An 18,509-nucleotide genomic window follows, 5' to 3' on the forward strand; every position below is an offset into this window, starting at 1 on the left:
ATTTACAGATGGGCTTCTGAGAAAGGCTCCCATGTTGAGATGAAAAGGTGTGTCAGATTTCTATGACAAGCAGTGGATAAAGATGTTAGGATGGTCAGTTATGGAACAGCTTCTTCTCATGACAGACAGAACACACACAACCCAGACACACTTACCAGCGAGCAACATCTGACAAAAGATCTTTGACCAAGTATGTTGAATATAGGATAGAAGGATTTTAAAAGTGTGTGGTAAGCAGTGACTTGCAAAAGTATTTGCCTTCTTTAGTGTTTTTCCTTTCTTGTGATTTTTTTTGTGTTATTCAAATAGTTTTGAGGGGAAATCTATTTAAAAAAATTCAACAAAAAAATAGTCCCAATTACTGAAGTGAATTAAATAAAACTTTTTTTTTTATCTCTACAATTGTATAATCTCAAGGCACCTCAAAGATACAATCCAATTCAAGCCAATTAGAATACAATCTTAATTTTTAAGCAGCTGTACCCCAAAACTACTATCAAAAATATATAAATTATTGTCTAAGATAGATGACACAATGTCTCTTCCATCCTCAAAATGGGAGGCAGATCTATCCTTCAGTTCTAGTCATAGCTTCTGGCCACAAATATGTTTGAACACCTTCAGAATGACTCGAAATCCTAATTTACAGCCCATACAATACAAAATCCTTCATAGAACACACTATACAGGACAAAGGATGTTCAGGATGGGTCTAACACACTCAGACATCTGCTCACATTGCACAGATAACACACCTGATGATTATGCACACGCTTTGTGGTTTTGTGCGCCTGTCCAGAAGTTCTGGCTTGAAGTCTGTGAGGACCTATCAACATGGCTAAAGTGTAGCATCCCTGCATGCCCCACACTGTGCAGACTGGGTGACTTAGACAACATCAACATGGAAATTAACTCAGCACACATGGTTCTCACAGTGTTATGTATCGCAAAGAAAACTATTCTCATGAACTGGAAAGCGAAGAACAATCTGTGTATTAACCAGTTTAGAAATGTTCTTTTAGATTATATTAGCATGGAAACAATGTCTGCCTCCTCAAAACATCAATTGGCTGAATTTCATTCTCTCTGGTCCCCTCTGATTAGCTTTATCACATAGTGGTGGTGGTTTGCTGTCCCGTCGCTCTGGGCGGTTGGGTGTGTGCTGGGGGGGGGCTGTGGATTGTGGCTCTGTACACCTATACACTCATAACTAAGCAGGGTTACTGTGTAGGACCTGTGCCATGTGTGTTGCATGTTTATGCACACACACACACACACACATTCATTAGCCCAGTAGCATGCTCGCTAAGCAGTTGATGGGTTATTGCTGCGACTTGTGCTTGTTTTTGTTTGTTTGTGTGTTTGTTTTTTTCTCTGCTTGTCTGCTTTCAGGTGCTCCTGGAGGCGCTAAGGCTGGATTCCCCTCAGAGGCCGTGGATTGTCTTCTGTTTTTTTTTTTTTTTACAGGTGTAGCAGCTGGTTGTCTGGTTTTTCTTTCTATTTTTGTTCTGTTTCTTCTTCTTTGCTCTTCCTCTTTCCCTGTCCCCCCGTCCGGTTCGGCACTATTACATGTTAAATATTGTAACAAAAATAGATAAATAAGCAGTTGATGGGCATCAAGGGGAGCTTTACATTCATAAAGCTTCCCTTAGCAAAGAAAATCTGTTTGGCATAAAAGGTATTCAGATTACAATTCTGCTGCCATAATGCTGGACAGGACAAGGGGGAAAAAAGAATACAATCATACAAAGCCAATTAAAAAAGTAGCCTAACTAAGGAAAACAAACGGGTTGCATCGAAAGTGTGGCAGCATCATGCTGTGGGGATGTTTTTCATCAGCAAGGACTGTGAACTTCTGCTGTTGTCGGGGAAACAGATTAAATGAGAATACATAACACAACAGCAGCATACAAGGATTCCCAAAGACAATAGATTCTTGGACTCTTTTATACCTTTTGAAACTATTTGTGTGTATGTGGCCAAAAACAGCCTTGACCGGTGCATCTTGCATTAACAACTACTGTTACTCTGATCTAATGTTACACCACCAAAGCCACCTATAAAATACCAAAAAAGAATTAAAGCTGCAAGCAGCAATGATCGGGGTAGGCATTGGACGTCGGGCGGCGCGCATCACACAGCACAGCTGTTCTACTGGTGTAGAGCAGGCTTTGAGAATCATACAGCCTGTATATCAAGACAAGCCGCCTGGCCACACCCACACCGTTTAGATTTTGGAAAAGATTCTCCTAACTTTTAATCCCCCATGGCAGAAGAGTAATCTGACCAAGTTTTAAATCTGTATGAGGAATTTGTTCATATGCGAGGTGTGTAAAGAAAGTGACGTTTCCAACCACCAGGTGGCGCTATAGATGAGTATTAGTATGTGTATATGTACCCAGTCAGGGCAGAGTCCCGGGAAAGCCTATGAAGTTTGGTAGGGAGTCGTCAAAGTTTGAGGGTCTGCCACGGCCACACCCTTCAGACTTTGGAAAAGGTTCTCCTATCTTTTAATCCCTCGTGGCTGAAGAGTAACTTAACAAAGTCATTTTGAAGCAACTGAACTATGACGTAGTGTATACCAGGCCTGACGCGCATGGAAAAATTGGTGCACAGGAAAGCAATTGCGCAAAATGCATATAAAATAATAATAACGCATTGAAGAACAATGGGGCTTTTTCTTTGGGAAGAAAAATGTTTCTTTCATTTCATACTATTGTTTAATTGTTGATTAATCTCCACCAGCAACATAACAGAACTCATCGGCTGTCGGCTGTGTGATTGGTCTGAGCTCTGAACGTGAACGTGATTGGCTGCGCCACGGAACGTGGCTGCAGTACAGCTTGGCACGTAAATACACAGCTGCGTCAAGTAAGAAAGAATGCGGCAGCAGTAGCGAGAAAGCGAGCGAGGTCTGCCTTCAAAATAAAATGTCTTCAAACGAAAAACATGTCTTGAAAACATGCAGTGCAGTGGGTCATGAGGACCGGAATTGAGAAATACTGCTTTAACCCGTGTCGCGGATTACTTTATCTTTCACTGGAGCACTTTGCTTGTTTTTACTGTTATCTTACTGCTAAAGCGTGACTCAAACTAATTACAGAACACTGCAGGTTGTAAGAACTTTACTTTGAAAGTAATGACGGAAACGTAAAGTTTTACAGTTGTACTATTCAAATCTATCAATGCAGACGATGGTAATCAGTAACACGAGCAGAGGAAGCATATATGGGGAAAGGAGTTGTCACACAGTCATTAAAAACAAATCCAGCGTCGTGACTTGAATCCGGATGACAGCAAGTCCTCGTCAGGTAAGAAAAGCTGCTTGCCAACCGACCAGCTATGTGTTTTAGCCTCAATACTTACCGTGCACCGCAGGGAAATCTACACATCTAAGTTTCTCCTGTGTACCGACCAACAGGACTGAAACATGTTTGGCTGTTTGATTGAAAGCCTACAATCCGGCATTCAGATCGTGAAGAAGCCGCATTTAAAACACATTTGACTAATTCTTTGATTTAATGGCCATTCTTTCACAAGCGAAATACTGGCCTGAACCTTTGATTGACAGTAAGTTATTATAAAAAGTAACATGTCATGATATGGAGTCATATTTATTCTCCATGGCGATCGATTGGTGACGCTGCATTACACCTGAGCTGTGTTCATTCAGTCAACATAAAAAACTAGAAACTTGGTACTTTTCCGCCTCCTGGCAACAGAATTATCTACCAAATATTTATAAAAAAATGCTTTTTGTTTTTGTATTAATTTAACTGTCAAATTATTTTATTGCCTTCTTTCAGGTTGGAATGTTTCGCCCTTTTAAGCTGTTTTATATGTGATTTTAAAAGTTTTATGTACACTAGTTTGAGATTTTCAGAGACGAATAGTTTTGAAACTTTTTATTTTGTAAGAGTTTCTATTATCTTTTAGACTTTTTTGTATTTATTTTAATTAATTTTTTTGTAGAAGGATTGTGTTCCAAGGAAGCTGTGTTGACACCTGCAGACCTTGGGCTGACTAGAATCCTTAAATTAAATGTAAATAACCCGACTCATATATGGAATTATCTGGTCCTACCAACAAAAACTACCATCAAGTTAGAAACTTGTTTAAGGCTTTTCCTGTTCAAGAGCCCAAGAATAATCAGGAAAACGGCGATACGTGTTATTGTGTACATGCAGAACTCTGGTTAGATTATGAGGTAAGAAAAAACAAAGATCAACCGATATCGGCCCCAGGTCTGGTCGGTTTACATGGGAGAGAATGTTCTGCTGTTTAATGTCACAAACACCACATATGAATCACCAATGGAATGGAGAAGCCAAATAATCATTGGTTTCTGCATGCAGGTTTTGATTTATTGTTGGAAATAAAGCTATTTTTATGCACATCCATCCATCCATCCATCCATCCATCATCAGCCACTTCTCCGGGGTTCGGGAAACCCAGACGTCTCTGTCCCCGGCCACTTCCTCCAGCTCTTCCGGGGGGACCCCGAGGCGTTTCCAGGCCAGCCGAGAGACATAGTCTCTCCAACGTCCTGGGTCTTCCCCGGGGTCTCCCCCCAGTGGGACGTGCCCGGAACACCTCACCAGGGAGGCATCCAGGGGGCATCCTAACCAGATGCCCGAGCCACCTCATCTGACTCCTCTCAATGTGGAGGAGCAGCGGTTCTACTCCGAGCCCCTCCCGGATGGCCGAGTTTCTCACCCTATCTCTAAGGGAGACCCAGACACCCTGCGGAGGAAACCCATTTCGGCCGTTTGTATTCGCGATCTTGTTCTTTCGGTCACTACCCACAGCTCATGACCATAGGTGAGGATGGGAACGTAGACTGACCAGTAAATAGAGAGCTTCGCCTTCTGGCTCAGCTCCTTCTTCACAACGACGGGTCGGTGCAGAGCAACACTGCAGACGCTGCACCGATCCGCCGTCAATCTCCCGCTCCATTCGTCCCTCACTGTGAACAAGACCCCGAGATACTTGAACTCCTCCACTTGGGGAAGGATCTCATTCCTGACCCGGAGAGAGCATTCCACCCTCTTCCGGCTGAGAACCATAGTCTCGGATTTGGAGGCGCTGATTCTCATCCCAGCCGCTTCACACTCGGCTGCGAATCGCTCCAGTGAGAGCTTTTTATGCACATTAACATTTTAAAAAAAACAAACCCTGAGCTGTGTTCAAGGTGCCAGAAGACACATGCTTTAATAGTTTATTGTTGCTGAGTAATGTATATGGTTCACGGTGATGGAAGCAAAATCCGTCATTATTTGATCATCAGTGCTGAGATAATTTTAACCTTAAGCAGATGAGCTGCTGCATGGAGCTGTGTGGTTACTTTTTTAATGGGCTGAGCCTGTAAGCCCTGGAACTAATGGCACATACACCAACTAAATAAGCTAGTTGTATTTGTACATTCATGTGTCAGCAATTTTTATAAGAGTAATATAAAGCTGCTGCATTCACATTTCACAAATTGAATGTGTGCTGATTGCAGTAGCATTCTACATCGAACAGCATGGTGCGTATAATCAGTGACGAGGATACTTAAGATAAGTAAGACAAAGGGCATGTCCACACAAGTACGCAGCCTCACCCAGTACACTGTCGTTTTGAAAAAAATCTCCAGAAACAGGGCGTCATTTCCAGTGAATCCATGTGGACGAAGATAATTCTGTAAACGATGCCCTGTTTCCGGAGACTTTTTTTTTCTCAAAACAATAAAACATTGTAGTACATATGCCAGGCCTGTATGTGGCGCTGTGACGCTGCCACATCAATACACTAAAACCGGAAGAGAAGCCATGGAGCATGTGTACAAAGGTCATGCACTGTTTACAAACAAGCCGACAGCTTACAAACAACACAACAGCTTAGCATTCTGCCTTCTCCTGCCTTATCTGAAGACACTGCTCCAATCAATGTCAATACATGAACTCCTCTACTCACTCCCAACCTGGATAGCCAATCATTGATGACCATAGCCTCAGACTTGGTGGTGCTGATTCTCATCATGAGTGCTCAACAGTTGGCTGCAAACTCGCTGTACCTGCTGGAGATGTCAGCTTAATGAAACCAACATCATCTGCAAGAAGCAAAGATACAATCTTAAACCAACTGAACTTTAAACCTCTTCCCCTTGGTTGCCTGACTTACTTTTGGCAATGTGAACCAAGCTTTCTTTCTAGATGTTTGGAGACAGGATGGAACAACCGGGTTCCCTGGATGTTCCCAGCGCACCACCTGATCCAGCTTATCAGCAGCAGTTGATGCTTCAGTTCCTCTTTTCATCTGATTGTCCTTGATATATGGTAGCTGGTTAGTTGATTTGATCACAAAATCAATCACTGATTTTCAGCCTCTCAGCCCCCTTAAGTAATCTCTAATATTTGAGTACTGAGAAAGTGACTAGAGTAAATCCACACCCCCACATGCCACCTCTTATCCAGGATGAGATTCCAGAACCCTTGCTTTGTGTTGAGTTGAGCCCAACTTTATCTAGCCAGTCTCAACTTCTCATACAAGCTCAGGCTAGTTTTCCTCTTGTGTTGTAACATTCCATGTCCCTATAGTCAGTTTCATCTGGCATGGAGTGGACTTCCACAGCCTCCACCTTTGACCTCTGCCCAATTCATGACGCACTAGACCAGGGATGTCCACATCCCGTCCTTGAGGGCTGGTTTTAGATGTTCCCCTGCTTCAGCACACCTGATTCAGATCAACACTTCATTAGCTGGTTTGTGCAGAACTTAACAATCTTTTGAAGTGATCCATTTAATCAGGTGTGTTGAAGCAGGGATTCAAGATGTTTATTTGTCACATACACAGTGGTTGTTATTGTGCAATGAGAATCTTATTTTGCGACTTGCTAACCAAAAGAACTATGGGGCACTCTGCTTACTGTCTTTAAGCAGGATGTCCTGGTACCAACTCTAATAGGGTTCTGGGGTCTGTTCGTAAGAAAGTTGGCATCGTCTATTGAACAGTTCGAATGATAAGCTAATTTAAGGGGGTCTATTGTGTCTGTGATGTCTTCTTTGATGTATGACTATCCTCTCAAAACACTTCATTACAACTGAAGGGAGTGCAATTGGGTGATAGTCTTTCAGGCATGTTATATTGTTTTTCTTTGTTAGGGGCACTATGGTGGTGGTCTTGAAGCATGTGGGCACAGACGACATGGACAGGTTGAAAATGTCTGTGAAGACCTCAGCTACCTCTGAGGCGCAGGCCCTCAAAGCACGTCCAGGGGTGTTTTCAGGGCCTGCTGCTTTTAGGGGGTTAGTCCTCCTTAAGACCTTGCAGTGGGTGGGTAAGCTCTGTGTTGCCTTTGCTGGTAGAATCCCTCTGCGTTGGTTGGTGTTGAGGATGTTGAAGCAAGCATAGAACTGTGGCCCTACTAATCCCCTGCTGGAAACTGGTGATGTGTTGCAGGCTCTGCCACATTCATCGGGAGTCTAACGTGTTATACTGTACTGCGTCTTGGCTTTCTTGTTGGATCTGTGTAGATCTGGCCTTTCAGTATACATCTGCATCACCAGAGCTAAATGCAGTGGAGCGTACTTCCCTGTTTATCCAAGGTTTTTTATATGGATATATACACTTGGAGGGGACAATGTCATCAGTGCACTTGCTGATGTAGCTGGTAACCACAGATGTATATTCCTCTAAATCCACAGAAGAATCTTCTCTAAAAGCAGCAGTCTTAAACACATCCCAGTTTGTAGAACTGAAGCAGTCCTGAAGCACCAGAGCAGTCTCTTCAGTCCAATGTGGTCAGACTGTCCAAAGTGGGGGTGGGGCACAGCTTTATAACCATTCCTCACGTTGCTGTAGACCTGGTCCAGAATGTTGTTGTCCCTCATCGGAAAGCTCACGTGTTGGTGGTACTTTAGTAGCACAGTCCGAGGTTGCAATGGTTGAAATTCCCGGCCACAACGAACAGGGCAGCTGGGTGTGTGGTCTCGTGTTTGCCGATGATGTTGTGTAGTAGTCCTAGCGCTGTAGTCGGATCGGCCCGTGGCAGAATGTAAACAGCCAGCATAAACGCAGCACGGAACTCCCTCAGTAGATGAAAGGGTCTGCACTTCACCATCAGCACTTCAGCGTCTGCACAACAGTGTTTTTCAGCCACTTGTACATCCGTATGCCATTTGTTGTTAACGTAAACACACACATGCCACCTTTGTTTTTACCAGAAGCAGATGTGTGGTCTCCGCGGTGCACGGAGTGGCTCTGTAGTTGAATGCTCGAGTCTGGTAGGCTTGCGGTAGTCCAGATGTTATCCTGGTTCTCAGCTCATCCATCTTGTTTTCAAGAGAGTGAACGTTAACTAGCAGAAGGCTAGGTAGTGGTGGTCTTGTAGCTCGAGCCTTTAGCCTATCGTGTAGTCCGCCTCTCTTACCATGCCTCTGTCTTGGGTGCATAGGTCGTCGGCCGTTTCACCTACTCGAGCCTAGTGGTGTTGCGGCCTGTCGGCTGGTGTCGTTGCAACTCCAGTTGGTGTTGGCGTGGAGAAGAAAGCTTCAGTCAAGCAGGACTGGACTGAGCCTGTAGTGAATTTTGCCAGTGTCCAGAAGAATGTCTTTGTTTGTAGGTGATCCTTGTGTACAAGCACTGAGCATTTGTCGCGATCAAAAGTACCCAAATAAACAATAAAAACAGTCTGTGTCAGGAGCATGTCACAAACACGTTCGCCAAGGAGCACACCATGATCACCATATCATCTAAAACCTGCAGGACAGCGACCCTCGAGGACCGACTTTGGACACCTCTGCACTAGACCCTTACAGGACCCCTGTTGTGGGTAGTGAGTCCACAGAGGGGTGGTCCCATGTTGCTCATTACAAACAGACTGTACCCTGACTGGTCCCCATGCACAATATCCAGACCACAAGACATTTTTTTGACAAAATTATACCCCAGGTTTGGCTCCGGGTGAGGCCCAGGTCTCCCAAACCTGGCCAAGGTATCTGGGTACCTTGATCTGTTCTTCATAAACGCTGCTAAATAACACTTTGTTTCACACCTCGATCAGGATTACCTTACCAGGGGTAAACTGTCTTTGACAATGTAGTCCCTGGGATCTAAGAGGCACTCAGTGCCCTTCACCACGATAAGGTGTCAATTTTCAGTTCAGTTATTTAAAGAACAATGACGTAAAAACAATAAGTTTTATTATGGAAAAAATGCATAAAATATGTTAAAGCAAAAACCTGAACCTCTTTGAATATTCCATTCAAAGAAAATTTAATATTAAAATGAATAAAAACTCAGTATGTAAACTGATAAAAAGAAATAATGAATAGAATGGATATATGAAAGACAAAAGACAAAGTATTTTGGGACATTAAATCAAAGTTAAATCAATGCAGGTAAAAATGAATGCTGAAGTATAAATCCTGTTACCTTTTATGTGAAATTATTGCTGAAGTTAATTCATTCAGTTACTTTGTTTTTGTATTTATTGACATCATTTTGGATTTTGGCAATCCACATTGATATATGTATATGTATATATATGTATATATATATAATATACTTTTTTTTTCTCCAAATAATATATATATATTTATATATATTTTTCACCTGATTGTCAAATTTTAGTTTTCTTTCTTTTCATTTTTTTTTTGTTCGTCTTCCTTGACGTTATGTATTGTATTTGTTTTTTTCCCCAGTAAAAGAACTGTTAAAAGAGACCACTGAAAGCCCATTTGAAGCTGGTCATTTCATGTGCTGCAGGTCATGTAGGTCTACTGATCTGTCTGTAAATCCAGACCTTTAGTCTTTTTGTGAGCCCAAAGGAGTAGTCTCATCCTCTGTGTTGCTCTTTTACTGAAAACTCATCTATTAAGATGGACTAACAAGACAAGGCCGTTGGCTCATGTATTTACCCAGTTTTTTAAGTCTGGAGATTTAGCTATTTTCCATTATCACAAAATAAACTTGGTTGCTGTGTTCAATCATACAATAATTATTGACATATTTTATAGCAAGAATGAAGTACATGACTGGTTTAACCACCTAAGAACAGTAGCTTGTAAATGTACTGTATGTTTGGTCCACATACCAGTTCACTTGGTCCTTTTAGGAGATAAATTGATCGTATTTTTAAGGAGTTTTTCTCGTCGTGTTAAACACTGAAAGTGCTTTTCATTTTAAGCCCCACTCAGCAGTTGTTTTTGTATATTGAGCACATTTCTCCGGTGTACTCATAGTTAAACAGCATTGAATAGCTTGGGGTCAATGGATTCAATATCTTGCCCAAGGATGCCTCATCTCATGGACGCAGTCAGAGATGGAACGATTGACTCTCTGCAACTGGTGGGAAATGAGCTCTCACCGGGGGCTCACACCAAAAGCGTCGTGAGCGGCCAGCTGCCATTCATTTTCAATGTAAGCTGGCGTCAATGAGAGCCCGGCGATGTGAGCGGCGCGTTGTGAGATTCATGAGCTTCGTGAGCTTCAAGAGTTGAGAAAGGCTCAACTTTATGCAAATGAGCAGTGACGCGACACGACGACAGCCAATTAGGGCCGATCTGGATTCCGAAGGCGGAAAACGGCAGAGCACAAAGAAACACAAAGAAGGCTGCCCAGAGTACGATCCATGGTGAAAGAGGGAACCAATGTATGGATGGATTATTATATATATCTGCTAGTTGCTATACATATAAGCCCCGCCCCTTTGGCCACTTCCGGCTTCTTTGGCCGCTTCCGGCGGCAGAAGAAGTAGAAGCGGCAGGTTGTGAGCTTTTGGTGTGAGCCCCCAGTTAGAAAGCCTTCCCATAATGTGTTTGACTTTCTCATGAACCACCATTAGGCCGTTCCTTTTTATTGTAATTGAATAATACCCAATTATTCCCCAATGGGAAATGATATTGTTGTACTTTTGAGATGAGGAAAATACACCGTTAACAGGACGTCGCTTATATGCAACAGCAGCTTGTTGCTATGACAGAGAATATATGTAGTCAGATCGGAGTTTACGTGTGTTGATAACGGCACACACGGACAAGAGACACCTGCCTGGGTGTGAACACATGCCGGTGATACCCCCCCGCTTCATCAAAACACCGCAACGGAGCAATAACAGAAAAAAGATGTCGTACGCCAACTATCAAGGTGAGCACACAGAACGATTCGTGATGCAGACTCGGAGACAAAAGTGGAGGTTCAAACAGGTTTACTAGACAGGGCTAGAAGTACCAGCGAAGGTACAAAAACGTCAGTCAAAATCGTCAAAAAACAGGTTCAAGATCAATAATCGGGTAACTAGAAGTAGACAAAGTAATGCTGGGACGCTGTACAAGACAAACTGGCGACAAACAAAGGAAGCACAGACACTAAAGTCGAGAGGGAAAAGGGGAGTGGAAACACAACCAGGCACAGGTGAAACAAATGAGGGAGGCAGGTAATCAGGCAGCAGGGATGACACGGGAAGGCGGAAACCTAGAGATAAGGAGAACTGAAAACATGAATTCTCAAGACATGACACTGCTATGATTGCACTTTATGTTTCAAGAATTCAAATTGTTTAAATACCAATTGTCGGTTAGACACGACTGTGAAGATTTCACTTGATTGTATTAAACTTGTAGTGAGAAGTTAGCAGTTCATTGAGCTGATCGCTACTGCCATTACCAAACTTCCTGGAACATTGTAGAGTCAAATTTGAAAATACATAGTGAAACTTGAAATTTTGTACATCTGTTAGAGATCATGGAGACTCTCATAGGAATGAATGGACTTTCAGTTTAGTTGCATAGCAACACAGATGTAAATGGAAACAAGGTGGAAGAATTATGTTTATGTGTTTATGTTTCTGTATTTATCAGACACTTTTATCCAAAGCGACTTACAAATGAAGATATAACAGCTTTATAAAAAGCTAACAATAAACTACATAGAAGGAACCCAGGAGTCCGACTCTGTCAGAGGGGACAGAGTAGAGATAGGGTGCAGGCATAGAAGGAAGTGCAGAAAGATAAAGTGCAGAGATAGAGGGGGTAGGGAAGTACAAGGTAAGTGCTGGGATAGGAGATGCTCTCTGAAGAGCTGAATTACACTCCATTTCTCCTTCCACATGTGTTTGTTCCAAAATGTATGCAAAGTTCCCCCCTTTTTATTCAGAGTGAGGAAATGGATTTAAGGATGGGTATATTTCACTTCAGCAGTAGCAGAGTTTGTTATCAGTTTTTCCATCAGGTTTCATGGAATGTGTGCTTTGAATTGATGGAATTACCAGACCGAACAACAGTTATAATTTAAATTCTATATAAATAATATAGTTGAGGCAAATTCTTGAGTGGAAAAAAGAACAAAAAGCATGTTTTCGTACATCTATTGGAAAGATGAGGTTTGAGGTCAGGTGTAGTGTGAGCTTGGTGGCAGGCAAAGGCGAGGGCCTCTGCGTGCCAATCCTCAGTGTTGCAAATGGTTGCAGCGGTCTCTCTCTCTCTCTCTCGTATAGAAATGCATCTCTAGTGTATGTTTGTATGCTTTATGTTTACCTACATTGTCGCTCACAAGATATTGTTGCCAACTGCCAAGACCAAACACCTTGTCCTGAAGCAGAAAGTCACAGAGAAACTTCAGTACATGGTACTCCTCCATTGGTCTACCACATCACCGGAGTTGCCTGCCACATCTGACTCATAGAGAATGCCCTGGAAGCATTGTGAGAGGCATCCAGGCTAGGCAAGCTGCTAGCCTGCACAGGCCCACGATACCATCCCTCTTTCTGTCATATACTAGACAACAAAATAGACTACATACCGTTTCGCTGGCGAAGATCATCATTATCAAGTGCTGACCCTTCTATTTACCGGGGGAATTTAGATCTATTCTACTTGTAGCTGTTGACATCCATCTCAGGAGCACCAGCCATAGGAGCAAGGCAATGAATGAACTCTACTAAGCCATGAGTGAACAACAGACAGCACAGCCATCCGGGTTCCTCATTACAGCAGGAGACTTTGATCATGCAGACTTTATTGCCTGTACTACATCAACACGTGAACTTTCCAGTAAGAAAGGACAGCGTTCAAATTAATGCAACAACGAAAACACTGTAGCAAGCATATCAAACTGGTCATAGCTTCACATCAACTTCAATTCGAAGTTATTCAATTTAATTTCAACACAAAAAGAAAAGGAATGTGGAATTTGTGGAGTTTTCCACTTATGAGGGACAGTATTTTGTTTATGGTAGACAAGCAGATCATATCAAGTGTTATGCTTGTCCGCTGAAGCTTCACTCAGGTCACATTAATATCAGCATTTTAGAAAATAGAACTAATGCTAACAAAATTCTCAATGCAATTAGGCCAAGTACAGCTCTATGTCCAATACAAGAAATAAAGGTGTGGCCTATTTCCTTTTGTATGAGGTAATTATTTTGTTCATAGAAGGCACATTCACACATACAAAACTAGCAGTGAGCAGATGACATGCAGTGTTATGCTTATCCACTCAGGCTTCATGCAAGTAACATAACATCTGCATTTTAGAAAATGTATACAAATAAAATGTATTACTATTATTAAAACAGAACTATAATTGTGTTTTAAGAAAAGTCTCAGTCAGTGTAAATAAGCTCAGTGCATTTATGTACCATCTTATGCATCTTCACTTTTCACATTACCATCAGATGTCAAAGCTGGCATGTTACTCCCCCAGGTCAGTGAGATGGGTCTGACTGAATACTGTCTGTGAGCGCTTTGTACTTTGTAGTTCTCCCTGCTGACAATTCCCCAAAAGTTACTGTCCTGTGATTTTACTTTCAGCTCAATTTCATTTTGCAAATCAACCATCTCCATGTCAACCCCACTAGGCAGAGCAAATACCTGCTGTAATTTGGCTGTTACCTGTTCCACAGCAGTGGTCAGGAATGGATTTAAGACGAATGCAGCAACATCTTCCATGACGCCTAATTCACCAAAATGCTGACTCTGCTGCCACTTTGTTCCGGTGAACACCGTACTGCACAGGTGTCGGTCTTTTCCCTGGAGCTCATTGTTCAGTGCGTTCAGTTTTTCTAACCCCAGGCCCAGCAGCCACTGATCATCTGACAGCTCCTCATGCTCCCCCTTCCTTCTCTCCAGAAAAGTCTTTATCTCAGGCAGAAAATCGCTGCAGCACTTTGCAGCGACTCAACCACCGGACATCCGCGTGGAGGAGTAGGTCTCTGTATGCGGCATCGAGCCCATCCAATAATGCCTGGGATAAGCGGTGCTGAAGCGCTTTTGCTCTAATAGAGTTGATCACTTTGAGCACCAGAGTCATAACTTGAGAAAAGTTCACGACCTTCCCCGCCACAGCCTGCTGGTGAATGACACAGTGGTAATTTAGAAGTATGGAAAATCATGGTCATTACGGCACAGCGCAATAAGTCCAGCGTGCACATGCCTGGGGCTCCATCAGTGGTAATTGCCACCAGTTTCTGAATGGGGAACGTCATTATCGTGGACATATTTTTTAAACGTGTTGTAAATATCTTCACCTCCCGTTCTCTCCTTTAAGTGCAAAAGAGTGAGGAGATCCTCTTTTGTTTGTCTGGGAAAACATCCTGACAAATACAACAAGCTGAGCTGTGTCCATTACACCCAGGGATTCATCGAACTGTAGGGAAAATATTCAGTGTGACAAGTCTTTTAGCACTTGTCGATCTACGTCCCCTGACATTTCCTCGACCCTCCTCGCCACTGTATTGGGCCCAAACTGGACCCTGCAGAGCGCAGTTTGTCGTCTTTGTTCTTGAAGCCGTTGAAAATCGTCTCTGCAGTGATGACCATTGCCACCTTGAATAAATCGCCATCTGTTAAAGGCTTCTTGTGTTTAACCAAAAGTTGACTAATACGGAATGAAGCTTCAGCCGCAGCCTTATTTTGAGCTGCAGGTTTTGTGAAAAGCGACTGCTGGGCCTTCAACCCCGCTTTCAGTTCAGCAACTTTCCCAGCACGGATTGCGCTCTTGACGGGGAAACTGTCCTTGAATTTGTCGTGGTTGGTGTTGTGGTGCTGCTCCAGATTTCCTCTTTTCGACAGCGCTAGAGTTTGGTGGCACAGCTTACAAACGCACGTGTCTTTCACCATGGTGAAAATAAATTTGTCTTCCCAGTCCTCATGGAAATACTAGGTTTTCGACTTATTTCTCGCAGCCTCCACCATGCTAGCTGACAACATTGCAGTCTATCAGCTATCACCTGCTAATACAGTATATTGTCATTTTGCGACAGTTAATGTATACTTATTTGATCTTAATGGTCAATTTAACGCCGCCTGTTACACTGGGGAAAAATACAACGAGTGGATCGGATATGATAAAGAAAAGAAAGGCGCTTGCGAAACTGAACATTAGCATTAATCAACCATAATGTATTTGAGTAATTATTTCTCTATTATTTTCGGGATCTACAGGGAACATTTCAAAGATCTACCAGTCGATTCACACAACCATTTACTTACAATGACCACACTGACAGACATAGGGGAATACACTGAGGTGATTACAGCAGACATTGCTAAATGCACCGATGATGTCACCCGCTACAAAACTGTCACTGTTCGTGCTGATCAGAAGCCATGACTGATAAGAGAAGTTCAAAGGGTCGTGAGGTCTCTACAGGATTAACAACAGCCAGAGCAAACCTGTTCCACGGCACGTTCTTGACTGAGCTCTACCTCAGCTATTTGCACATAAAGACTCAATACTCCCACAATTAATATTTACCAAATTTGCTGCCGACTGTCTCCTGCACTTTCCTATACACACGTGGACAAAATTGTTGGTACCCCTCAGTTAAAGAAGGAAAAACCCACAATTCTTACTGAAAGCACTTGAAACCTACAAAAGTAACAATAAATAAAAATTAATTGAAAATTAAATAATCAAAATCAGCCATTACTTTTGAAATGTTGATTAGCATAATTATTTAAAAAAAAAAACTAATGAAATAGGGCTGGACAAAAATGATGGTACCTGTATAAAAGATTGAAAACTATTTGACCAGAGTGACATGATTAACTCAGGTGTGTCCTTTAATTGACATCACAGGTGTTTCCAAACTCATAATCAGTCAGTCTGCCTATTTAAAGGGAGACAAGTAGTCACTCTGCTGTTTGGTGAAAAGGTGTGTACCACACTGAACATGGACAACAGAAAGCGGAGGAGAGAATTGTCCCAGGACATCCGAAAAAAAATGATAGACAAACATCTTAAAGGTGCAGGCTGTAAGACCATCTCTAAACAGCTTGAAGTTCTTGAAGCTTTGAAGTTTTAGTTTGTTTTTTAATAATTATGTTAATCAACATGTCAAAAGTAATGGCTGATTTTGATTATTTAATTTTCATTTTCATTTTTATTCATTGTTACGTTTGTAGGTTTCAAGCGCTTTCAGTGAGAATTGTGGGTTTTTCCTTCTTTAACAGAGGGGTACCAACAATTTTGTCCACGTGTGTACCACTTGCCTGTTGTCACACCTGCTTTTGCCAATTGTCAGACTGTCATATCTGCTGTTGATCATTTGCGCTACTGTCTATGCACATATCACAAGCTGCTCAATTTTGCACCTACACCTATTATTGTATTTGCACTGCTGTCATTTATTTTAATTTTGACTTTTTTTTGTTTTTTTTACCATTTCATCCTTATTTGATTTTTTTTTTTTTTATTTATTACCAAGGGGAGAGAGAAACAACATTTTGATTCTCCTGCATGTCCCATACATATAGTGAATTGACAATAAATAATCTTTCAATCTTGAATTAGGCGGATATAGACGATGGATGGATGGATGGATAAATGGATGTACATTGTAGTGGGATATTTAAGAATATATTTTCTGAAGAAGAAGCTTTTGTCTGTTTGTCTTGTAAGGGTATCAGTATGGTGTCCTTGATAATTCAGATGACTGCGATGGTGCTATCTGTCTTCATCAGCAGCAGTCAGGGGAAGAGAGATAAGATGCTGTACTGTTCCGGTAAGACACAGAGCTTTCACTGTCACTTTATTCACTCAATGAAACACTGTTGATTATGCTGTTTAAAAAGAAATTGGAAAAAAACACTGATTCAGATAAAAGAAGTAACTAATGTGTTCTGTATGGCCTTGTACCTTTTCATTAATGCGTAATGCATTATGCTCCTAAAATCTGGAACAGTCTTCCAGAAGATGTGAGACTGGCCTCAACTCTGACAATGTTTAAATCCAGGCTGAAAACAGTTATTTTTGGCTGTTCATATGACAACTGAAAGTATTTTATCTGAACTCTTCGTTTTTAATTTATTATGTTTTTGGAATGATTTTTTTGCCTTCTTGTGATATTAAGTGGCTGTAAAGCACTTTGAATTGCCTTGTGTACGAATTGTGCTCTCCAAATAAACTTGCCTTGCCTTAAACAAAGGAAATGAAACCCTGTGAAACAGTACTGTTCAAAGTAGGAAGGTGTTTAAAGAAGTTTTTGTTTGACTTAAACATTTGTACCCACAAATGGCAATCCATAAATGTGCTAAAGGATCCAAAAATAGATATGTTTTATTGTACGCACAAAATATCGATTGGCAAGTGTTTAACTTGCTCTGCAAACATTTTAATCAATCCTGTTCGAGGCCGGCTCTACGCAGGGGCAAGAGGGGGCATTGGCCTCTCAAATAAATGTCTTGCTTACTCAAATCTAATTTTTTGGAAGGGACAAGATATTTGCTCCCTCTCATCTCTCTGTCCCTCCGCGTGGGAATCTTCTCAGGCTGCGCAGCACACACCCGTCTGATGTTGGGGCCACAAGGCCCGGTGTTCTTAGTCAAGGCAGTGGCTTGATTACCGCTGTCCCTGGGCCGCCTCCACCTCCACTGGCAGCTCTCTGACGTCACACGTCAGTGCACTCGGTCAGTGTCGTTTGAAAGATGGAAAGAAGAAAGAGCAAGTGTGGTGCTGAGAAGGCTACAATTAAAAAGAGGAAAGCTCTGGAAACAGACGCAGCTGAATATGCAAAGATTGGACGCAATGCAATGCAAAAAAGACGAGCTCGCGGTTTGTAACGTCAAATAAGGACCATGAAATGGATAAGGCAATATGTTGAACCCTGCCTGCAAACTACCGCTCAAGTTAGGTAATTATCAAGCCAATGAATTGTGTAGTGTTGTGGCATATAACGTAACGTTATATCATTTAAGTAATAGTAGGATACGGCACCACAGAGTCAGAAGATCCAGCACCAAGCACCGGCCATGAGCCCACAACTGACCTAAATTGATCAGAAGGCTTTGTAAAAAGGGGAGCTTTGTGCTGAGAGTTATGAGCATTTTTAAAATGGGATTTAATGTCAGAAGCAGAGCCAGGAGCCGGTAGTGATGAGGGGACTGCTTCTGTCAGTATGGCGGGAACAGGTGAGCTGTCACAGGTGAGTGTGTGAACAACCAATCATCTGTTCCAATATAACCACTTTCTATACCCAAATGATAGTAGTGGCCTGTTGTATTTTTATCATTAAAAGTAAGATAGTAAAT

The 18,509-nt window shown here is 42.1% G+C and overlaps 1 protein-coding gene across 1 annotated transcript in view; it reads left to right on the forward strand.

Moving 5' to 3' along the window:
• Nucleotides 1–3,191: 3,191 nt before the first annotated feature.
• Nucleotides 3,192–18,509, forward strand: part of cnpy1 (canopy FGF signaling regulator 1) — a 35,019-nt gene continuing 19,701 nt past the window's right edge. Inside the window, exons 1-2 of the mRNA XM_072363113.1 lie at nucleotides 3,192–3,311; nucleotides 16,882–16,984. Of these exons, the coding sequence (XP_072219214.1) occupies nucleotides 3,291–3,311; nucleotides 16,882–16,984 (124 nt within the window). The 5' untranslated portion in view covers nucleotides 3,192–3,290. The remainder of the gene's footprint in view (nucleotides 3,312–16,881; nucleotides 16,985–18,509) is intronic.

Source organism: Leuresthes tenuis, unplaced genomic scaffold (assembly GCF_036924035.1).
Source record: "Leuresthes tenuis unplaced genomic scaffold, fLeuTen1.0.hap1 SCAF_14, whole genome shotgun sequence".
In the NCBI taxonomy this organism is placed as follows: Eukaryota; Metazoa; Chordata; class Actinopteri; order Atheriniformes; family Atherinopsidae; genus Leuresthes; species Leuresthes tenuis.